Genomic DNA, 24,972 nt, shown 5'->3' with positions numbered 1-24,972 from the left:
TGCATCTGAATTCTCTGAATTGTTTTTTGGTTAGTGAGGTGCATATTTTGCAACCCTGCACATCTGCATGCCACAAGCCATTCCCTTTCCTCGCAGTTTAAGGACACAGAAGAACGGACACCGTAAGGGAGACACACGACTGTGAGGACTCGTATGCTTCTGCTCCCTGTGCTTGCGCCAGCTTTGTGGATAAGTTAAGAGCTGCTCTTCCTCCTGCTCTCAGGTTGGCCATCTATCACCAACACTGGACACTCTTGGAATAGAAATATTACAATGGTTTGGGGAAGATTTCACCCCATCTTTAAAGGAGTTTGAGGTTTAGTGGGCAGCTGTATAAGTGGCTTTGGTTTATGGATTTTACGTGCTATAAAAAGCCAACTCACTATCCACAGGCTTAGTTAGAGTGCACTGTACTATTAAGGAGGACGTGGGAGCTGTGTGCATGCCAGACAGAAATCACCCTAGTGTAAATCTTATCTAGGACACAGTTTGGGGGGAAAAAACTCTCTGTTTGAATGTTTCATTCCAATAAACGTCTGTGTTTGCAGTAAAGTGCCAAAAAGAGAGCTTTCAACTCTCACAGCTCAAGCCTTTTCAGAACAGTGCAGATCTGCGTGTCTTTGAGCTCCCATGGGAGTTAAATGTTGATTTTTATAATCATCTGTATGGCTGTTCCCTTGGTTTTGTAATAGTTAGGAATGAACCTAACACGTCTTACAGCGCAAACTTCCCTTCTAAGTGAGGAATGAGGGAGGTTCACATATCTTCTTATGAATTATTTGCTGAGGTTTGATTCCAGAGTCACAATGCTGTAGCTTGCAAACCAGAGGATCACAACAGCAGTCCAGGTCTCCTCTCTCTTAGGCCGTTGTGGGCACCTGTTGAATTCACTATGAATTTTCCACTCTGCTTAGGGTTTGGCTCTATGTGCCAATAAGGATCAATAGTTTCTTTGTCTCTCCTTCTACTAAGGGAGCATAAACTAAAATGCCCCTGCATACTGAGCACTTAAATAGCTACTCACAGAAAAGAAACCTTTATCAGTAAGTTGTCTGACATCCATCTCCTCTTTATATGTACTCTGCAGGTCAATAGGTATCGTAGCTTCCACAAACCCGGAAAACAGCTGGCTAAACAGCTTTATCCTTACATTTGTTACATCTCACCATTACCTTCCTGCTTTGGATTGCAGCAGTCCCCATCAGAGTTTCTCAGTCCTCCAACTGGCAGGCAAGAAGCTGTTGTCTAGAAAAACGGTAGTTACAGAGGCGATCAGCATCCTTGGGTTGCAAGACCTCGCCCAACTCTTTCTGGGCTTATTAAGCCCTTTCCACTTCAAGTTTTCATGAGCTGCTGTACAGCACCTATCTAACGCTCCGCAAACAGCTCCCAGGAACCTGGGCAGAAGAAGCTCCTTCAGACCAGAAAGCCCCGAGGCTATGCAGACTGGGGGCCTGCTTAGCTCAGGAGCTACAGCGAGGCTGCAGTTCCACCTTAGCTTGTAATATTGTAAGATTTATTTTGAGACCTTATCTGGAATTCACTGTGGGCTGCACTCTGCTGAGCAAAACTCATCCATCAATCTACTTCTGTGGCCACATTCCAGCCCACATCGAGGTGACAGTTCAGTTGTACTAATGATCAGCCTCACATATGCATTCCCCCCTTGGTCTGATTCTTCTTCTCTTATGATGATTTAATTGATTGAGCACACTGGCTCCTAGTCAAGAAGCTCTTCTCAGCTTAACTCTCACTTTTAAAAAATCACTACTCAACATCTCTATAATGAGAGTTAGTCACTAAACCCTGTATCCAGGTGATTACTGGTATATGAGAGACATATCTTGAACTGATCAAATCAGGGATTTAAGGAAAATGCCCTTGATCCATGTTGCACTATGTTAATGTCTTCTCCTTTTGGTATTTTTCCTCTTTCCAGGTGGCTAAATGAAGCTAGGTTAAGAAGGTTTGTGCAGAATAAGGACAGTCAGGGTTGTTTTTTTTTTTATTCCTATCCCTGTTGTTGTTTGGGGAAGCTCAATATGGCTCATTAATATTGCATTCACAATGGAGCAGGACTCAAAAGCCTAACAGTTCAATTATATCCTGAAGCCTGCAATGCGATGTACAAGTGTGCAGTGCAGTGAGTTCCTGTTGTGGCTTAAGACCAACCACTACTGTTCCCTACTCAACAGCACTGCTCTCTCCTTTACTCCACAGTGCAGTTGTTTCATAATACAAACTGAAAGCAAATTACTTGATTTGAGGGTTTCATTCAGTTTCTCACATTTGATTCAGGTTCACCAAGAGGCTTAATATACAAAACAAATCTTTGGGACTGACATCCCTGATGTACACAGAGCCTGACCTGTGCTGTGTGCTAGGCCGACCCTACTTCCATGAAGATACCGCCTGCTCTCATTTGAGTAAAGCACAGACAATAGTAGAGAATATTAAATGTACATGTTGAAAAACTCGAGGTTGAGCTTAAGCTGGTAAAATGGGGGAGAATAAGCTGTTTCCTTTTCTGTTTTTGCATTTCATTGAACCATAGAATATCCCAAGCTGGAAAGGACCCACAAGAATCATGGAGTCCAGCTCCTGGCTTTACACAGGACCACCCAAAACCCAAACCATGTGTCTGACAGTGCTGTCCAAATGCTTCTTGAACTCCAGCACGCTCAGTGCAGTGATCACACTGCTCTGGGCAGCCTGCGCCAGTGCCCGACTGCCCTCTCAGTACAGAACCTTTTCCCAATGTCCAACCTGACCCTCCCTGGCACAGCTCCATGCAGTTCCCTCAGGTCCTAATCGTTTGCTCAATTCAATGATAATCTTCAGGATGTGCTAATCTGCATCCAGAACTGCAGAGAATTCTGAACTAACCCCTGCAAAACCTGACTGTTCCCCTTCATTTTCCCCTGCTTCCCTTAGAGAGAGTGAGAGCTTGCAATTGATTTGAATAAAAGCAAGATCATGTTTTATATGCAGAATAGGCCACTGATTTTCCCGTGCAATGGAATCTGATTGCTAGAAATGATGATACATATGAATTGATTTTTTTTATGATTTTTCTTTATAGGAGAGACCAAAGTAAAATTTGATTTTCCTGGATTTATTTATGGCTTGATCAATCACCCTATTAAGAATAATGATTCCACTCTCTGACCTTGTAGGGCATCAGCTATGAAATTTGATACGATGTTCCAAACATTTTTACAGTACAACTCTTAGCTAGTGTATGACAGTGTATTGACTGAAATACTGTCAATGCACAAATGAGATTATAACCACAGAAGGTCTTGATTGGTTTGGTCTTTTATTCAATACACTCCTCTGTTACAAGCAACTTCTTGGCATTTTTTTCAAGATAGCCTAGACGTTTCTTTTCTGACAAATGATGCATTGGTTGATCGTATAGACAGACTCTTTTCTGCAATTTTTTTCTTTCTTTAGAAGACTTATCTATAATAGGACTCTTGCATTTGCTGTCTCTGCGCTGTTCGAGTCTTGTACTCTGTAATAGTCTCTTTGAGCATTATTGGCTGTTTGGTTTTCCGGAAAGCCTGATATAGCTGTGATGGAGAGAGCCGGGGCATTTTTACATTCTGGTGGGGCATTGTTCTGTAGCTGGAGAAGAAGTGAAGGATGACTTTAGTGCCCAGCTTTCATTTCATTTAAATGAGCAGAATTGCTTCACTTCCCCCATAGGTATAACAATTATTAAGAATTTATATTGCTATTCATTCTGTATGATAATGAACAGAAACTGTTTTTGCACTCTTAACCTTTGCTGTTAGATAGAAATGAAGAGGCAGCAACAGTGACTACTGCAAGACCGTCTGTATCTATGCCGTCATACTTTCTACCACTCTTTCTACTTGGGGAGACAATGAGTTTGTGCTGTATCACGCTTGTGGTTTCCTACTGTGAAAAATAACTCGTTAATGCATTTTTTACTTTCTTTTGTATATTTCCAAAATAGATTGATTTACCATTTAAATAAATCCACCCAACATTCCACATATATTCTGGTTTTTCAGTTAAATATTATTTGTATTTAAATATAAATATTGCCCAAAATGTAGCATTAATATTTTGCCTGCTGAAGAGCAGTTCTGTATCTTATTAAAATTTAAACAGTCATTATGTACATGAAAGATTTTTTTGTTGTAGTATGCAAGGTGGTATAACAATAATTACCAGAGTGCATCAATCATTTTTCATTGCCTCATTTATATCACGGGGATAAGTAGCTCCAATTAAAATCCCATTTTACATAAATAGATATGGTTTGTATCAAACCACAGTCTGTTTCCACTTCTGAAATGCTGGCCATAGGAGTTCTTTCTCATTATTCAACGTGTATGATGTGTATTGCTTATCTTCTTGTGCTTTGAAAGGCATAACTCTGCAGGCAGGCAGGCCTTACTACAGGTTTGGCAGGGAATGAATAACTGTTACTGTAATTATCTATCAAATTTACTGTTCCAAATATTTTACCAAAAAGCTAACTAGTGTAGTCACATGTTTGTTACTGAGACATTATAGTTTGACTAAGCAGAAACAGACAATGTTTAAGATGAATTTACAGCTAGAGGAATAATTGCATTTTTTATATTGCTAGCAATTGCACCTCTAGCACTGTAGCTTTTTTGCTAAATCTGCTTGCATTGTCAACTATCATGGAAAAATAAAACAAGTAAGAGGAAACTTGGTAAGTTATCTTTTGCTAGACAGTGGTTAGCTCTGCAATGAGCCAAGCAGGTTAAAAATCCTACTTTCCTTTTCACACCTCAGAGCAAAAACTGGTCCCAGCCCAAAGCTCTTCCTCCTTATTATATTATATGCAATTATATATATATTATCTATATTATCTATACGCAAGAAGGTGTCAATGGCCAGTCCACCCTTCTGCCCCTATGAGTACCTTCCTCGATGAGCTATTTGCAAAAAATAGGAAAAAAATGCTAGACTAGTTCAAAAATGTACTGAAACGCCCACCACAGATATTTCAGCATGCACTAGAAGTTAAGAAGATATTTTGGAGCTGTCCAAAATGAGGACAAATTAGGAACTTAAAGGAAAAGAGTTAGAGAGCTAAGCTTTACAAAGTCTTGCCTAACAGCTGCCTTACCATTTGCTTTTTTCTTCAAATCAGTCTCTGCTAGCTTTATTTTCCTGCTGCTATTGCTGTGGCTAAACCCCCCTTATTTGTATCATAACTTAATCACCAGATTTCTTCTCTGAAGTGCTGAAGCAGTAGATAATGCCTGTGTTTTTATTTGTAGGGTCAGGAGCACCAATTCATAGCTTAGGGATCATCAGCACAGTTAGCTGACAACGGAGTCAGTCCAGCCTGTGTTTTCTTATTCTCGCTCAACAGAAAATCAATGGTGTCAGGAGCATTGGGATAATTCTACTGTTACAATCAATACATGCTGATTAAAGTAGTTGTGTCTGTTGGGTAAATTTGCTGCATCATAATTAGAATTATTAATTAAAAATAGGAAATCAATTGACACAAATTAAGCAAAAAAGAAATTTGCTTTATTTCTTTGACACTCTCTCCAGAGGCCTCAATAACTGTGACAATATGGACGTGACCGAGTGGCATTTGTCAGTTTTTTAATGCTGTCCTGAGTTTTAAAAATTGACTGATAAAACCCTGCTAATACAGCTCCCAGGAAATCAGACATTAGCTGTTGTACGTGTAAGAAGCAGTTATTTGTTTGATTGCAGGCAGTCATCGTTCCCTGCCCATCAAAGGGTAGAAGGCAAGAATCCTGCACCCATCCCTGGGGAGCAAAACGGGCTGGAGCAGGAAGGCCCTGGGGAGCGAGAGGTAGCCCATCCCCTTATCACATTGTTTTCTGCTTTCAGTTAACAAGGATAAACAAATTGATCATTTTTGTGGTAGTTGTAACGGGCTACCCATTGCTACCTCCTCTAATATGCGGGTGACCTTCATTATTTCCGTGGGCATATTGTGTGGGGCACTAATGCAGGCAGTCCTTGGTAACGCTCTGTGCAAGGACGGCAGGAGTGTACGCCTGCCTTCCTTTCAGCTGTTTGTTTTTCTCTCTGTTATTTCTGGATTTTATGCATTTTTCATTTCTGTCCTGTAACCTATTTCCCTCTTTGTTCTTTCCTGCCGTGCATTTTCTCCTTCTTTCCTCCTGTTCTGTGTTTTTCTTTTCCCCATCTAATGCTCCCCACCCTATGCTTTCTTCCTCCTGTTCTGCTTGCACACGTTCAGTGGAGGAGAATCAAAGTGCAGGAATACTTTGGGTCCACACACTCCCGTGGTTTCCTCAACTAACAGCCAATTAGTCTCTGTGAGCTTCCGTACCTGTGAAAGATCTGAGAGCGAGAAGGATGCCTGGTAGGGGAAGGGTGCTGGTTAGAGCGGGGCTGTGTGGTGAGATGTGCAGCTCCTGACCATCCCTGGGAAACCGACTTCCTGAATGTAGCAACCTCATATGAAGAGTTGATTGCAAAAAGGAGTTGGTTGCTTGCAAGGTAAAATCTTGTATATGGAAAGTCTTACACGTAAAGAAATGCAGGATGCAAACTCAAGTAAGCTAAGGCAGTTCTCCTGTAAACAGTCCTCAGCCAGTCTGCGCATACAAAAGTGAACCTTGGCTTGCTCTATTTATGGGATAGCTAAGGCGTTTATTTTTGCTTTTTATTGATGCTGACTTAAGAATGGCAGACTTTTAGGACCCGCTATACAAGATGAATGTCTCTGAGCTTTTCTCAAAACTTTGTGCTCACCAGTAAGAGGTGGGAATGGAGCATGCAAGTATCCCCTGAGAAAGGCTCTGCTGTTGTTGTCTGTCATTAGGCTCTCCAGTAGTTCCTAACGTCACAATGTACTTTTCATGTGTTACACAAAGGCTTTTCATTAGGCCACTGTGAACCATAATGGGACCTTGTTTGTGTATGTCGTGGCACCTTTATTATTACATTTTTAATCTCCTTATTTTTTCTCAGGAATACTATTCCCTGTTTCAGAGTGCAGTAAGTATTTGATAACCTGAGAAATTCATCTGAGTGAAACTCCTCCAGTCGTCACAAAATACAAGATCAAAACCGAGTAAAAATCTTAACTGCTCCTCTGTGTTTAACTTAAAATATTGAGGGGGGAAGAAAGCCCTCAGCTATTTGAGTATGATTGCCATCAGGTACATTTGGCTGAGCTCCTTAGTAAAACAGGAAAGAAGTGTTTTCTTCTTTAATGGGGTGGTGAAATCCTGTTGGGAAAACAGTACCAACCATTCCCGAGCTGTGAAGTTAAAATTAACCTGCCTAACAATAAAATATTTTTTAGCAGCAATAATATTTACGTTATTGCTACTTACCAAAGTATTGTTGCCGAATGTGCTGGTGCACGAAGATTAATATGACTGAATTTGTATAGCGTTCCTAGACCTGGAGCTGTTTCTAAGGTGTTGTACAATAGCAGTATTTCACTGAAGTATATTTCCAAGAACAGTCAAAAGCAACAGCAAATAAAAGTGTCTTTAGTTTAAATGCCAAGACAGATTGAGTGGTTTGCACAAGAATCGGGAAAGCGGAGTTGTTAAAAGCCTTAATGCCAAAGACTTACGGTTACATCTCCGGCAGGCTGAGCAAGCTGCCAGTTTTGACCTCGCTGACAATTGAGAACATATGGAGACCAGGGAGGATCTTTCAGATATTTGAGCACAACTGTTGAGCGCCTTAAAACAAAGCTGTAAAACCTTGGCATCGATAAAGCTTTGGACAGAGCTAGTGTAAATAGCGTAGGCTGAGGTGGGTGGACTCAGGTGGGCAGGACCTACACACAGGAGCGCTGGCGGCCACGCTCGGGGCGAGCTGTGCCTGGGTGGGACAGAATAAAGAGCTCCCACGAGGAAAATGCTGCAGTAATTGAGACTTGAGAAAACAAGGACTCGGATCGACAGTTTCAAATCTTTCTCAATAAGATTCAGCCTGGCAGTGTTCTGCGGGTGGCAGCTAGACGTTCTCTTGCCAGAACACATCTGAAGACAAATTGGGTTATGAGGCTGCGTTTGGAAAGCAAGTGGTGTCTTGCTTTCATTTCAGTGGTCTGTGGATCAGGATTTTAATTAGCATCTCTGCTTTATACGTCTTTGTTGTAGCATTTGCTATGTATATAGGAGGGCTGTCAGCATGGCTGTCCTGCTCCACAACTGGGGCCCGTTTCCCTAAGTGCCATGTAAACAGTCAGCGCAGCGCTTTGCCTGTAATTGCAGGGCAGACAGAAATCAATTGCAAGGTTATCTTTCTAGGTGTAGCTATGATGAGCTACAATTACTATTTTTTCAGAGGCTTGGAAAACGGAATTAGTTAGCTTATTCATAAAATGTGCTCATTGTTGCTTGGCAGTCAAGTGGTATTTGGATTTTCAATGAAATTCAGACTATTTGCATTATGAGTTTATAATTGTTTTAAGTCTGCAGGTCTACCAGTTAAGCTGAAGTCACCTCACTGCAGCAGGCAAAAAAAACCCTTTGAAATCTGTATTCATCATCAGATGAATTTTAGAAACTTCTAAAAAGCGGTGTTTTCTCCTGTTATTATGTTCATTTAGAGTATGTACAGAAACTGATACAAGACATTTTAAAATGAAGTCCTTTTTCAAACTTGTATTAAAAATTTGGCGTTAGCTTTTTTATGCAGCTCCTCTTGCAAATCCTGGGAGGAAGAGCAGAGGACCGGGCACTGCTTTCAGCAACAGCCATAAACACTCTTGGCCAGAGCCATCATAAAAGTGAATTAAGAGATTTGGTTATGCAGTTCCTAACAAAGTGTTTCTGTGCTGTTTTCAACTCCGTTTAGCTACTGTGTTGCTCACTGCTGAAGTCTTTCCAGAATTGACTGACCTCTTGCATTAAAGAATTAGAAAGTTGTGAAATGTAGTCTGGAAGAAGCTGATTGAATTGCCATGTTTACTGCAGTTCCTCAAGAACTTCCTTGCTTTGCTAGCAAATTCAAAAGGTTAAAAATGCATATTTTTAAAATTATGTGCACCTGTGTTCTCAAGTCTCAGTGGGAAGTCACCTTCTTAATCTTTTAAGTGCACAAACCCAATAATTTCCACCACCTTAACACAGATCCCCCAATTTAATTTTCCGTCTGCCTTTCAAGAGGCAGGGATAATTCTTGGGCTCATGATGTTGCTTTCAAGTCTTCCTTATTTCTGATCTGCTAGGAATGAGAGAAATGAGTCAACAGTGGAGTTTTTTTAAGCTTTTTTCAAGATTTACACCAGCTCCCTGACAGAAAATGTTAGAATTCTTTTAGTTTGACAGAAATTAAGGATGTGCCAAATAGAGGAATCTGCATATATGCGAGTTACAGAACAATAAAGCATTTAAACTTTTCTTGCTACAAGGTCTCTGTAAGGACAAGTCCTTCTGGTACGATATGAACTTAATTAATTTTACTTTTAGCAATTTTAATTAGCAAATGTTTGCAGAAGCTCCAACAGTATCTATATGTGTAGTTTTACTGCCTATTGAATCTCTCGCCTTGCAAAAAAAATTCCCATTCTATGACCCCGGCAATCAGCAGGGAAACAAAACATACCGGGTCCCAGTGCAGCCTGTGGCAAATCTTGCAGCAAATATCGTGTAGTTTATCTTAGGTTTTGTTTTGCTAGAGCCCAAGTGAGCAAGGAATCAACACGGGCCTATAAAAAACAATGTATGTGGTAATGGTGATGGAAGAAAATGCAGAGAAACAAAATGCAGTCTGAGGATCCTGCATGCCCTTAAAGAGCGTGGTAGGGCTGGGAACAGTAACACCAGGAGTGAGAATCATGTAAACTGGAGCCTTTTTATTGAATTGCTATGTATCAGCTGCACAAGTGAAAGACTTTGAGGTTGTCTTCAGTTCCTATTCTCTGGTTTTCCGGTGAACGCCAGTGCGGTGCTGCAGATGGGAGTGTGCCCCTCTGCTCCGTGCAGCCAGCCTCTGTCTTGTCGCCACATTGAAGGCTTGAGGAAGGCGGTTCGAGCAAACAAAGGAGTAATTACAGTTTTAGCCACCTTTAATTAGAGTCTAATTATGCTGAATAAGCATTTATTAAGGTTGTATCCACTTTGCAATCAGAGGGGTGATTGAAGCAGACGGGCTGAGTTTGTGCCGAGCCGTTTCGGTCGGCGATGCAGCAAAGCCAAGGCTACGGGGGCTGTCCCGGGGCAGCAGCAGCGCAGGTACAGCCCGTTACGTGCAGCACTGCTGCGCCTCGCTGCCCTCCTGGCCGGCCTCAGCTGGGCTACAGCCAGCTGGAGAGACTCCTGCGTGCCGCAGTCACGGTGCCGAGTGCTGTGTAGATGTCTCCTGAATGTCACTTGCTGTCACTCACCACGCTAGGACTGGCTGAAACGATGCTGGTCAGGAGGCTGTAGGTGTTCTTGGCCAGGTGCCTTCACCAGGAGGTCCGAGTCCTGCACCGAGCCTCGTACCACATCACTTTGCATACCAGTGATATCTACACTGAGTTTTCACTTTGTTAAACACCATTATTGATGAGAGGCAGAAAAATACTTTAGAAATTAATTTCCGCATACATAAAAGAATATTTTTCATATGTTTAATTCAGCATAGAATTATAAATGTAGTGAAGAAATATATTATAAAGTATTTATAACATAAATTTAGACCTTAGAAATTGGAGCTCTTCTATCTCCATGCTACCTCTTGCTTGCTGGGTAGCTTTGTAGTTTAAAGTAATTTGACTGACTCTATAAAAGACCGTTCTATAAAAAGGTGATAAAATATATTTTCTAGCTCATAAATGTGCCATGAGGATTAGTCAGTGTTTGTATGGGACTTTGACGATAGAGGCGATTTTATTAAATGTGCAAAAATACTGCACATTTTGATCTTATTGCATGATTTAGAAACCAAATTGTTGTAAATTCTCCTTTTTTTATTACACCAGCATACTTTGAATTTATTTAGTAACATACTCAGAATAATTAATTATTCAACTAATAATTATCCATTCTGAATAAAACAACTTGATTACTAAGCCTGATGATGAAAATCCAGTCAGGAAAGAACCCTTTCAAACACAACAACATTCTGCAGATATCCTTAAATATTAAAAAGGTGAGCTATATTTAGTAAATTCTTCCGAAGGGAGAGAAGAACGGATGCTAATTTCCTGTGTCATCAGATTCGTGTGTGTGTGTCAGCAGCATTCCTAAAGCACCATCCACAACACAATCACCATCCACACGAGCATCAGGCAGCGTTCAGCATTTCCCTGGGTGGTTCCTGTTTATCAGCAAGGAAAACGGTCTACTTTGGGGTCATGTCGTTCTCATCGATTATTTAATATTTGGTGTGTGCGTGCACTGTTTGTTCTGCTCAGTTATTCATCAGTGAGCTGAGAACCTTGCTTAGCAAAGGAAGCAGAAAAGTTACGGCCCCGATGTCATTTTGCAGGTGGCGCTGACTTAACCCGCTGTGGCCAGCCTCTGTCAGAGACCGTGACAGTCAGTAGAAAGAAATTCCTTGACTTTGGGGTGCTGGATGGCATCCAAGATGCTTGTGATGGACACCGTACAGCATGGTCAGTAGGTAATTGTGCTGATGGCCTCATCTGGAAATTTGTCTGGAAACCTTTCTTCTTCCCTGTGGCTTTTTAAAATGTAGCTCTGCTGCCACTAGGAAAATGGAGAGAGATGAACATTATAGGAAATCTGGCAATTAAAACCCTCAATGCACAGATGCTGTCTTCTCCTCCAGCAAAATCCCATTCGCTTCCCTGCTGCCATCCAGCCAGGAAGTCACGTATGTCTGTTTTGCTTTTTACTTGTCAGTGACAGTTGTCGCTAAAAAAGAGAAAAATTAAATTAATCCAGAGAGAAAGCTGTTGCTCCTCGGCAGCTTCTCGGACTGCTAAAAGTGAGACTGAACCTCCAAGTACTGACACAGCAGAGACAGGAATCTGCTGCACGGGTTTCCCTGGTTGCTTTGGAGCTGACCCATTGCTAATGCTTGAGGCACTAACACATTGTTTGTAAACTACGAGGAAAAAACATGTGGAGTGATGATTTACTGTTTTCTGTCTGCCTGACATTTGATTGCTTAATGCAGCAATCCACAATGGGTGAAACTGTTCCTGAAGCACTGGCTTCCATATGGTTGTGATTTTGTCAAAACATTTCAGTTCAGCAAATCCAGAACTAATTGTGAGGATGAACAGTTTTGATCATCCTGTTTTTCAAAATGTAAAACAGTTTAAGAATTGTCTGTGTTTAACATCATAACAAAAAAGTTTCATTTCCCAGTTTAGAACAAGTTCTGGTTTAGAAACTGGCATTAATTTATGCTTCTGTGAACAGCATTTGAACATGTTCAAAAGTCAAAATAAAATATCAAGCTTTAGACATCTAATCTCAATAATGTATGAAACAAGACTCTATCTTCCCGCATAGCTCTCCAGAAAGAAACCAAAGCCCTGCCAAGGGGCAGTACGTAGGGGAAGCTGTAGTGAGGCAGTCAGAGGCGAGTCTTTATGTTCTGTTCTGCACTCGGGGCTGGTGCGTTTTGCTTCTGGCTCTGCTGTGAGTAGAAACTGCTGGATCATGCTACGAGCCCTGTGCCTGCCTCGCTCTCAGCATTAGCATCCTGAGCAAGTGGTGCAGAAGTGCTGCAGCAGCGTTGCAGTCTAAAGTGCTGCTTTAGGGACACTGGGACGTTGCTGCACGAACCTCTGGTGGTGCTGGGGTGTGTGTCCTTTGCCATCCGCTGCCCGCTTAGGGCCACCCATTCTGTGACACCTGGTATTTAAGCTATGCAGCGTTTGTCTGCCTTTCTGAGAGCCTCTTTGTGAGCAGGACATCCCACAACGCGGTGTCTGAGTACGATGAAGAAGAAGCTGTAATAGTCTAGTATTTCAGTCTCCAGTCCTTTAAATATTTTCCAGTAGTTTCGGGCTTGCTATCTTCTGTTGATAAATATATAAAAAGGCTTTTGCAGGGACTGTGCTGAGTCTCACAATGTGGTTTTGATGAGTGAACATTCTAGTTTTTACTGGGTTACATAGGGCAAGACTTTTTTATAAAACTGCTTCTTTTTATGTGCCTGAAAGGGACATTACTATTAATGGTTTATTGTAAGAGAAAGACAGCAGTGTATTTAAGATATCTTGAAGACATTAGGTAACATTAAAGAGCCATGTGAAGATCCAAGTATGCCTAGAAGAAAAGAGAACAGCAAGTAGCTTATGTGGATACCTGCACATAGCTTTTTGTAAGCCTTTGAACTGTTTTAGATATAAAAGACACCCACATTTCAAAGGCCACCAGGCCTTCTGCTGCTCTAATTCTCTCCTGAAGTCCTTAGGTAACAGAATTCTCGCCAGAGTGATAAGATTTTTCCTAGATTCAGTTACCGGGGCAGAACACCCTTTAAGCTGATGTTATTTGTCTGGAAAGCAGCGCCCGGGCAGTAGCCGATAGGATGGGACTGTGGCAGAGGGGAAGAAGAGGTTCTTTTTACCTTGCAGCCACACTGTTGGACATAAAAGCAAGTACCACAATCCACAGTGTTTACTTTAGGTTTCAGTATCAATGCAATAAAATAAATTGCTTATTGACCACCTTGAAGATGACTGATGACTCAGTGCTGTCTGTTATGTTATGCATGAGGGATGTGCTTATACATCCCCTTGAAGGTGAATCTTTATGGTATAATTTGAAGCTGGCTAGGTAGCTGTAGCATTTCTTCAATATACTTGTCTTGTAAAGCACCATTTTACCCACTGATCAGCCAAGCTTTTTGCTCCCGTCGATCTGCATGTTGACCTTTGCAGTCAAAGGTGAAGGGCCACATCCATCCCTGCATAGGAAGAGGAATGAGAAGGAACATACCCTCGATCTCTTGCTATTTTAGTGGCAAGATTTTCTTCTTTATGCACTACTTTAACTACAAATAAAGGTATATTGCATATCTGGCAAAACTTCAGCAGGGTGACCTTCCGATGCTCAGTTTATGTGCCGTGAAAAATAAAGAGCTGAGCACGTCTCCCTGCGAGTGTTGCCGAATGGGGTTGATTCCGCTCGATTCCGTGTGGTCAATACCACACTGCAGTCACAGAAGGAGGAAAGGTGACCCAGTGCTCAGATTGGGCTGCTGTTAGCATGGCAGACTCCTCGGGTGAGGGACTCTGTCCCCCTGCCCACTTGCAGGGAGCTTGATGAGGATGCGACCGGAGGGTATCCAGCATGGCTGTCCTACTGCAGCTGCTGCAATGGCTCCGCTCTGAGCTGCAGCAGAGCCAGCTGGCGGTAGTAAATGGTGGAGGGGGAGAGGTATTGGTTCTGCTCCCACAACATGGCCTTGCTAAGCCCTCAGCTAAAGACCATACACATAAGGCAAGTAGCCTTAGGTAGGTAGGTACTTGCACATAGAGTTTTATAGGACTTTGAACCGTTTCATACAAGCCATAACAGTCGCAGATCCTAATTTCCAGTGGCAAAGGCCTCCCTCTATTTTTACACCGTTTTCTTTGAATCCCTTTAGAACAATACTGCTGCAGCCCCTCCCATTGCCTCTGCAACCCTTGGCTGTTGAAGGATGCTCGATCTCTTTCGCTACACCTGTTTGCGGTGTTGTAGGCTTATCCAAATGCGTCTCTGCCCCTTCGTGCAGGCTAAGCTGATAGTACTGCTGTGCAGAGGCATTACAGGAAAATTTCATGGTATGGTCAATGAAAACATCAAAGCCCATTGTAGATGTAAAAAGAGAGAGAGAATATCTTAGCTGGTTGGAAGGCAGACTTTGGAAATAAGTTACTTGCAGGCTCTGTTATTACAATCCTGGCCTAGACAAGAATAATGAAGTACTGATGGAAGTTTTGCCAGAGCAAAGACTGCTGGGTTTCATACAGAGGAAAGATAGTATCTTCATTTAGTTTTATTAGACTCTTGATGCTCTGCCCATGTATTTTTTAATTCACCACAGTAAAATTCTAATTAAAGAACAGACTTTGCCTCCCATTAATATGACTCTAAAAAAAAAAACAAAACACATTTTAAACAATGCAGCATCTTCTATAAAAAAATTAAACTGAAAAGAAAAGCAGCCAGTGTTGTATAGAATGTTGTCGCTCCCTTATGAAGCACTTCATGATTTTGAACTCCTTGTAACGTCTAGAGTGTCGGTAGAGTTAAAGGCTCATTAAACTGAGCAGTAACTTCTGCAAAAACAAATAGGAAGTCTTCTTCAAATTTTTTTTGTGTGTTCTAATTTTCACTTCTTTTGAAGCCTCTGTCAAAATAGCTCATGTTGGAAATTCTGAAAACAACACTTTGATATCTGTCAGGAGTAGATGATGTTCTTCCATTTTGCTGCTTTCAAAATACATTGACTTCATTATGGGATTTGACCAGGCAGACATTGAGATAATGCAACTCTTCCTTTACTTGGAGTGATTTTGTTTTCATTTGTCCAGGAAGAAATGTACTACTAGGTAACTGTCCTAATCATTATACAGAACACTGTGGGAGTGTTCTTTAAAGAAGGATTACTTTGGAAAGAAAATGTTTCCTCAGAGGATGTTAAACAAACTGCAGGGTCTCAAAAGTAGTGTGATTGAATTAGGTACCACATGTTGGGGAGTCATTGACTAATGCGATCATCATCTGAGATTAAATCATGACCTAAATCAGCCACATGTTTCTTATCTGATTCAGACAATGAACTTCAGAGACCATCAGTACAATCTTCCCTGAAGGATGAGAAACTGTCCTCCTGTTCCTAAGGAGAAAAAAAAAAAAAAAGAAAAAAAAATGTAGATTAATTTCCTCCTGTAAGTAATAATCTATCCATTTTGGGGAAAATCGGCTGATGTTCCCTTCCCATCTTTTCATTTCTCTCTGATGAAGACTGATCTATAAACTTGGAAAATGAGGCTGACTGTGACTGCAAGTTCTGTCAGCCCCACGTTAACCTCTGGTTCTCGCCACTTGGGCAGATAGTTTTACAAGTGCATATTTACACATGCAAAATATGTTCTCTGGGCAGCCTTAGAGATGTAAACACCGAGACGGGCTTTTTCTTTGTTGTAGTTCTGTATGTTGAGACGGAAAGTCTGGCATCGGAGATAAAACCGCCAGTGAGTTCAGAGCATACACCGCTGCACAGAAACCCATGTTTAGGAACCTTAAGGCTGCAAAGATACGGGCTCAGAAAACAGAAAATGCCAGGGCTTGTAAACAGTAGCCTGTGCTCACATCATGAAAGGCAATATCGTGATTCATAGACACAAACACTGAATTACCGCTGCCCTTCCAACCTTTAATCTGACATTTTCTGATTTTTGTGACACCAACTTCATAAGTCAAATGTTTTATTTATATATCACATTCCCTGGTCTGCTTGTTTTTCCCTAAAAAGCAAATGGAGAATATGAAAAATTCCATCAAGAGTGTCATCAGGCTGCTATACACATGGCTCATCAGCATGGACCAGAACAAACCTCTGACATGTGGGTAATGGACTAGGAGCAGAAGACTGTCATCCTCCCGCGGACCACTTACTGCATGGGGATTAACGAGCCAGCACCCATGGCTGCTACAGGAACAATTGCAAGAGAAGTCCAGCCACGCCTCCAAAGCCTTTAATTACAGATTGCTTTTAATATAGATGAAATCTTAGCAGAGTGTAGCTAATGAATTATCCAGAGGTGGCACTGAGTGTCTGCAAATTGCATTTTTTATAACTTAATCAGGTACAGGTAGATTTGCACTGAGGCACATGGGCAGATCCCTGAGGGTGGGACAGTGCTCTGCCAAATTTCAGGCATTTGTGAGAACATTTCTGAATGGATTTTCTGGAAATCTGGGTTATTTTGAGGACAGTCATGGTCCATAAACACGTTTTGGAAATTCTGAGGATAAACAGTCTTTAAAAGATAAACAGTTTCTTGGTTTAGAATCAATGTTTGGAATCAAGCAGATCAGAAGTGATCTCAATATATGGCAGACTCCCTTAGCAGCGTGTGTGCGTTACTCGCACTGCCAGCCCGTGAGGGACACATAGCACGGCTCAGAGCCAAACGCAGCGTAGCGTGATCTGTCGTAGTGAGAGGGTTCCCTCTTCACAAACCTTGTTTCAAACCTATTGCAGCTTTGGCTTCTGTTTTCAAAGGTGTTGAACTGTGCCAGAATGAATCATGGCTGCACAGTGAATAGATACCAGCTCAATACAGGGCCTATAATTTTCCTATTGCGCTAAGTACAGGGAATAAAAAGCTAATTGATTATTTTAATTTTTTATTCACTACATCCAGGCGTATGTTTTAGCTTTTGCTGCTTCTTTTCCCAGTTCACATTAGCTAGGCCAACCATTTAAACCTAGTCAGATTGCAAAACTGAATTAGGGGGAGAAAAAACAGAGGTGGGGCTGCATCTCACCTTAGTTTGTGCTCATATAATTATTGTACAGTATTACAGTTATATGAAGAGGAAAATCTATCCCTAAATTCCAAATAAACTCTAACATAACCCATCTTAAACTATGTCCTCCTAGATTTAGCAAGTTTATTTTGTTTACTGTTTGCCTTTTTTAAGGGCTGGTATTTAAACCTTTCAAACTCAGTTTGGAAATACGCCAGAATATTGATTGTTGACTATGAGCTACAATCTGTGCTTTAATTCACTGCAAATTTGCAGAAAGTTCCTTTAAAGTATGGATTCGCTGAAGATTGCCAGCAGGCAAACGTGGTCCTGAGTCCTCACACTGAGAAAAGCAACCACTTGACTTTTTCAGCTGTGTCTTCTGCAGAACACTGATGAATGTTCCACTGACTGTGCACACCTCGAGTACAGGACTGGTCACTAGCTATAAACATAGACACATGCAGGCTTGTGCTAATGAGAACAAAATAAGCAGAGACCTCAAGATCACAGCTGCTGGTGCTGCTGTGATACAAGATGCTGGTTTCGTATTAGTAGTGTACCTGTGCTGTGATAGAAGAGCACTGGAAGAGCACTTCTGACTCTCTTGTTGGGTTAAGTCCCTTGATAAATGGCAGCTCTTCCTTGGAAGGTATTTTATTCATCTGCTAACTTTTCGAACTTGTGTTTGCTTCGTCTATGTCCAGCTTGCACCACTGCCCTAAATACTGGGTAGCTCTCTTAACCCGGAACAGAACAATTTGGTAATCATTCCTAGTGGGGAATATAGCCACTTGGGAGGGAAGCAGCCCTTCAACGTGTCCTCGTTGTGCATTTAACAGGACAGAACTGGTAGCAGGATGTCATGCACAGCTATAGAGGCGGATATGCAGAGCCTGCTGCAATTAGCCCTCAATTCAACATGCCACTGAGCCTCCGGGGTGGGGGGAGAGATGTGGAGAGGAAGAAAACACTCTGTGCTGTGTTGAGCAACCTTTCCACGCAGGGATGAATCTTTCACCTGTCACGCGCTACCATATGCAGACAACTGTAATTATGCTTAGGCACCCAGCATCATCCTTTACAGAGTTATATTCATTTTTATTGGTGGCAATTAATCTCTAGTCATATTTTCGAAGGAGAAAAAGTGAGTAAGTTGGCAGGTTTGCCAGGGAATGGTAGCACGTGACCTGAAATATGGCAGCTCCCTTTAATGCAGTATCTCCCAGGAGAGCGCTTGCTATTTCAGGCTCATCTCTCATGGTATTGACAAACACACGTGGAGTCTAAAGGGAGCATTTGTACCTTCCTGACATCACCACTCTCAGGTTGCTTCTCTTATTGATGGTATAGTTAAAGTCTCTGTATCATTTTGACATTTTTAATGGCATATGCATTTACAGTGTAGCTCTTGTGTAAGCTTTAATCAGCTTTCTGTTCACATATTGTTGCTATTATTATTTATCTCTATTATGGTAACACATAGAGGCTATCAACAAGAGTAGGATTAAACTGTGCTAGGGCTTGGACTGTATTTTAAAATGGTCTCTGTGCTCACAGGAAAGGTGGTGCTGATGATCCTCAAGTGCTGCAGGCTGCCATGGCACTGAGGCTACTTTGCTGAGTGTCTCAAAAGCTGGAACTGCCATCACACACCAGCTAGGACTTACCATACCGACATAGACAGAAAAAATGTGTCCCAGCTACTGAAGTCTTTTGTTTCTTCTGTTTTTTAATTTTCTAGCTGGAACTACTAGACCTGAACCCCATGGATAGTTATGCACTTGAGTAGCCTCACACAAGTGGTCCTATTAAGCTCAGTGGAACTACTTATATGAATAAGTACTGGGATTTAGCTTATCAACTATCTCTGTCTTTGTAAAGGTACAGAGGTTACCACAGTGCAGATCTATGTGTTATCACAGTACAAATATCACATAATGTCCCAGTGAAATCACATAGGTATAAAGAATTCATTTGCAACTCCACAGTCTGTCACTGCAAAATGGGACTTGAAATAAATAAATAAATAAAAAGTTGATAAACTTTGAGCAACAAGGATCTCATTTTCATGTTAGATTACAGCAGTGTAAAATCAAGTGAACATGATATTCCATGATCGCAAATTTTACACTAGCAAAAGGCCCCTGAATCTCACTTATTTCCCTTTGCAATTAATCAGCAGTGGATGTATTGCTACCGCATGAGATGGCCCTGCTCATTGTGGCCTGTACAGGGCTTGAACTGAGAGCTAAAGCAGAAAATCTTTGGCATCTGAGCTAAGACTTAAATCTAGAGGGGGCCACCTCATCGTTTTGTGTACACATGATCCCAGCAATAGAGAGAAAGTGGGCTGTTTGCCTTGGTTATACACACATGCTATGGCTCTGGTTTTGAACCATTTAGAGAACTATAGTGAAAACCTTCTTGTAGTTTTAAGGACATAGAAAGGAGTCCAACAACTGCAAGGGCTGTATCAGGCATTGCAAACGAGACATGGTAGAAGCCCCATCTTGGTTCTAGTTCTGTTTTTTCCGTGTCTTCCGTGAGCACTCAGATGTACTTTAATTCTCATTTTATGTCCTCTCACTAATAAATCCCCATGAAATTCACATTCTTAGTAGCTATCTGGTATGCCAAGCTGTTTTATTTCACAGATAATTAAAATATGTTGGCTAGCTACTTTGGGCTAAACATACTGAATGTTGCAATGTGTGCTCGCTGATGCCTTGTGCTTAGAAGCCTTTGGAAAATCTGTCTGTCAGCTGGTTTTCTGGTCACTGCAGGCTTCTTCTATTATCTAAATTATATATTTTTTTAATGATTTTACAATCAATTGGAGGAATTTCTGCTCTTTCTTGGAGCATTTTGTTCTTCCTTTTGTCTAGATCGTGGAGTGAAATTTGGTACAGGGAGAAAAGCAAATGTGACAAAATATAAATAGTAAGTATGTGTTTGAATAAGATAAGACTTACATAAATGGAGCTGTGTTTGGGGCAGACACTGTAAAAGTGAACCAAGTAGCTTGAGCTGATGATGGGAAATGAGTTGTCTGCATCCTATAAAAGGTTTGCTTTCTCCTTCACTTTCTTCCAAAGTGAAAAGCACAAACCAAGCAGACAAATCTAAAGGTTGGAGCACTCAGTGGAAGACGAAGGTATAAGTCATATCTTTTATCATTTCTGTTAGGCAATTAATTCCAGCTGGAGTTGCACCGGCGCAGAGCACCCCGCAGTCTGGCAGTCAGGGTGCTAATACCAGGTGGGGTAAGGTAGGAAGCAAGTCCCCGGCTCAGGCAGGGTCAAGTTTGATTCTTGCATTCTACTTCCCCATGCCAAAGGCTACTGGCTCTGCTTGTGTGCTTCAGGTTTTTGCCCTTTGTGGAGGTGCAGAACTGCATCCCTTATTTTTCAGGTTCTGCAGAAAACAAATCAGTATTTCTGGAATGGAAATTGCTGGGAAACCCCAGCAGCTCCAGCAGATTTGCTCCCTGCCCCAGAGGGCTTACAGAGTCTTACCAAGTGTCTCTGTGAAATAAAGACAGATCGTCTCTTTCCACAGATTCTCAGTAATAATTTAAGACTTATAAAGAGTAAGATTTCGTTTGCTTGGCTCCCAGTGGTGTTAGTGAGGAACTATCATCCCTGCTTACAGCAGTGGGAGAAATGAGGCAAAGCAATAAACTGTCTTGTGTGAGGCACAAGCAGGATTATGCACAGCAGCATGTTGCACGCTCTGTGGGACCTGAAGCCGTGTCTGTACGTGCATTGCTGCCAGCCCCTGCAGATCCTCTTGGAGACCCTGGAGTGGTCTTTTCCTGGGTTTATTTCGGCCTTTGACACTGGTGCTCAAGAAACACAAGTTTGTAAATTGATGATCAGCAGTGCTAATTGAGGAAAGCCTCATGCACCTCTTTTCCTGCTGAATATCCTCCGATTGACCAATGGGTATCTAACTTCTCCAGAAGGCGAGGGACATAAAGCTTGCCAAACTTAACTGAGAAATATAGGTGTCCATTGTAGGTTTATATCCAAATACAGTAGCAGTCAAGGGCTATGAAATGTGTAGGACAAGAGTTTCTGGCTTACGTGGTGTTCACGTTTGCCTTGCACAGTCTGGAAACAGAGATCCAGCCCTGAGAAGCAGCGAGTGTCACCTGGGGATTAGTTTACATGTTTGCAAATAAAAGAGTTCATGAAGACAGCTATGTCACTGGGATTACACCCTCATTTCCTGCATGCCAGTGGATTTTACACTGGCAGAAGAGTTTTTGCTGATATAATTGAAATCAGCTCTCTGAGCACAACCAGCTGTATTTGGAACGTGATCTGTAACTGTGTCTTTAGCAGAGATTTTGCCAGCAGCTCTATTCTGAGTAGCGGGCACAGCTACGTTAACAGGTTGGGAAGAGGAGGGTAGGACTCCTAAAGAAAGCCTTGGTTTTCTGCTGACCATTTACTGAGGAAATCTTAACCCCTGGATGTTTTCTTTGAACTGTCTGGTTTGTGTGTATACATATTAAACGGGTGTTTTGCAGGTGCTGATTACTGTTTTTATAGCAAATCATGTTCAAGCTGCTTCGGTACTGCTGACTTCCCTCTCTCATCCTGCATATGGTCCATAAACAAGGACAGATCAGGCAGGATTGTCATGTGAAGGGTTCTCACTGTACATAAATACATTTTGTAGAGAATCTGCATTCCATGTCAATGGCCGTAGGCTTTGGTGCCCTTCTATAATGCTAATACACACTGTTAGTGGCACAGAAATTACCTGATGTTCACACTCCATACCTTCATTCCTAAGCCTGGGCTAAGCAGCCTCAAGAAATCCCAACTTCTTTTTTGCCTTGTCATCTTTTTAGTCCAGAAAAATAAATAAATACATAATAAAAACCCTACCAAAGGAGAAAGTCTTCTTTAGATTATCATATTTATTATCTTAAGGGAACAGTGCAAGGAAACAATATTTGATAACATTATTAAATCTACAGGATTTGCTTGGCAATTCTACCTGCCATTAACTACACTGCGGCCAGGATGTGATCCTCTGTGTCTAATTCCACTATAAATTCATTCCTTCCAGCTATCTAAGAGCACTAAGAAACAGGATATTAAAAGATTTAGGTCCTGATCCAATAAGGGTGTTAAACAAGTCCTCGTATTTAGGTGTATAACTGATGCTCTTGTCTCCTTGCATGCTGAAGTACACTGCTGGCTCAGGGGGAGTTTTAAAAAGTCTGAGGGCCCTTTAGAAAGTTCCTGCTATTAGCAATGTCTCTTTGTCTGCTTGGCAACCCAAGCAGAAGAGGCTGGTATGCGAGGCTTGCAACGCACGTACCTGATCATCTCGGTAACTGCCCACGTGTTTTACAGGTTGCGACAGCGATCACTGGGGACCCCACTGCAGCAACCGCTGCCAGTGCCAGAATGAGGCCCTCTGCAACCCCATCACGGGCGCCTGTGTCTGCGCAGACGGGTACCAGGGCTGGCGCTGCGAAGAGCTCTGCGACCCCGGGAGCTATGGCAAGGGCTGTCAGTTCCAGTGCCAGTGTCACAACGGAGCTACCTGCGACCATGAGACGGGAGAATGTCACTGCGCTCCTGGATACACGGGGGTGTTGTAAGTTGGATGAGAGTGTCTTTTACTCTGCATCATTTAACAGCCTTGCTTTGACTGCTTTTAATGCAATGAGTAATTGGCAGAACTTAAACAATCTATATATTATGCACTTTCCTTTGTAGAAATCAGGTAACAGAATTTCAGAGAGACTAAATAAAGGAAATCTCTTTTTTTGCTGCTCATTATACCTGTCTGCGTACCAAAATAAAATTTACTGCTAAAGTGAACTTAAAAATCCATGACATTTTCCAGCTTGTACGACAACTGTAGCTGTTCCTAATTTCAGTATGTGAACACAATCCAAATTACAGTTCCGTTTTTATAAGCAAATGGACATTTTACTCATTAGCAATCCAGTTCAGTATCAAATGGGACTTACCATCTCCAATTTATTTGACTTTCAATCTAACTGAGGAAGCATTACTGTTAACTATATCAGCTTACTATCTAGGGGGTAAATTTTTAGCATAGTGAGGAGGGATTTAGTGGTGTGACTCCTATTAACTTTAACGAGAATCATGTAGCTAAATCCCCATATACCACATTGCAAGTTTACCAGTAGGATTCACAAATTCTGCATATTAATTTTAGGACAGCAAGCAATAGTTCCTTGTTTAAAATTGCCCACAGTGTAACATCAGTACTCATTAGAGATCTTTCAGTAGCTTCAGAAGTAATTATGTTTTTCAAAATTATTTAAGGGGAAAAGAGAATTTAGTCACTGAATTTGGTTGGAGATCTATTACAGGTGACTTAATACTTCTGCAATCTAGTATTGTTTGTTGGCCTGAATGAAGGAGAAGGTAAAAATAAAGACAATATTAACCTCATAAATAAGTGATATACCTTTTGAATATTTTATTTAGTACCTGATTTCCTCCTAGCCTTATGACCTCAGTCCTGGAAGCACTCTCTGCTAAAGCTTCTGCTTACTATCAGGAGTGGTCCTATTGACATTACTATGCCTGCTCTCAGCAGTGTGTACATGCAGCAATACATTGTATGAACATCCTCATCAAAGGACAATCAGTTATGGAAAAAACTACTGTAATTTCAGAACCTGGGATGAGAGAAAGAAGCAAAGCTGAAAAGCGCCAATGTGTAAAGGCCTAGGAGATGCTGTGTTTTGCAGGGACAAGCCTTACATCGGCCCCCGATGAACGCTCGGAGAGACCCAGTGAGCTTAAATAGCTTTTAAATGATCATGAGATCTTGCCAGCCTGTTATACATTGCAAATGATAACATTTTGTAGTGGCTGAAGAAATTTCAAACAATTTAATTCCATCCCTTTATTATATTTGCAGCTTCTGTTGTTGCTCTGTCACATAATTTACATTGAGGGCTTCAGCTGGCAGCACTTACTTACCTAGACAATTTTCAGGGATGTGAGTTGTCCTTTGAGATCGGTGGCATTCAGTGCCTACATACATATTGCACTCATGCATCAGCCTTAGAGTGCTGGATCCATGGCACATAAATAACTCCAGCAGAAATAAAAGAAATCTTGGCTAATTGGTAATGCCCGCCAAGGCTTACTCAGGTTTCATAATTTGCATAAGGACTCCATTGATGGCCTGTGTTGTCGATTTTCCTCATTTACTATTTTCTGTAAGTTCTTTTAAATGATCTCTTTGCTTTTTGTTTCTTGAAGTTGCGAAGAGCGCTGTCCCCCAGGCAGTCACGGAGCTCAGTGTGAATTGCGCTGCCCTTGCCAGAATGGGGGAGTCTGCCACCACATCACTGGAGAGTGCTCCTGTCCTCCTGGATGGATGGTATGTAGGTTATTCATGCTCATTCATCATTTAGAGCTTGGCATGGGAAGTTAACTCCTCACTGTCTCAGCAGACACCTTCCCTGTGTGTTTTTGGTGTGTATCTTTTATTTCTTGTCATGACCTCTAACAGTTCTGAAACTGGGACTGCC

The 24,972-nt window shown here is 41.7% G+C and overlaps 1 protein-coding gene and 1 long non-coding RNA gene across 5 annotated transcripts in view; one reads left to right on the top strand and one right to left on the bottom strand.

Moving 5' to 3' along the window:
* The window catches only part of MEGF11 (multiple EGF like domains 11), a 286,501-nt gene that overhangs the window by 167,027 nt on the left and 94,502 nt on the right, over positions 1-24,972 (top strand). For all 3 annotated transcript variants that reach the window (XR_005823454.1, XM_040570532.1, XM_040570531.1), the window contains exons 9-10: positions 22,802-23,048; positions 24,701-24,821. Coding sequence is in view for 2 of the 3 variants with exons in the window: in XM_040570532.1 (XP_040426466.1) it covers positions 22,802-23,048; positions 24,701-24,821 (368 nt within the window). In the remaining variant the exon portion in view is untranslated. The remainder of the gene's footprint in view (positions 1-22,801; positions 23,049-24,700; positions 24,822-24,972) is intronic.
* Positions 13,568-24,930, bottom strand: LOC121076311. 2 transcript variants are annotated; one of them, XR_005823458.1, is made up of 4 exons: positions 24,416-24,930; positions 22,767-22,994; positions 15,690-15,786; positions 13,568-13,866 (listed from the first exon to the last, which is right to left on the bottom strand). It is a non-coding gene; the product is annotated as an uncharacterized LOC121076311 (long non-coding RNA). The 2 variants fall into 2 exon arrangements; XR_005823457.1 differs by lacking the exon at positions 13,568-13,866 and having other exon boundaries at positions 15,345-15,786.

The sequence above is a fragment of the Cygnus olor genome, chromosome 11, assembly GCF_009769625.2.
Source record: "Cygnus olor isolate bCygOlo1 chromosome 11, bCygOlo1.pri.v2, whole genome shotgun sequence".
Taxonomy (NCBI): domain Eukaryota; kingdom Metazoa; phylum Chordata; class Aves; order Anseriformes; family Anatidae; genus Cygnus; species Cygnus olor.
This window is presented reverse-complemented; position numbering and strand designations above follow the sequence as displayed.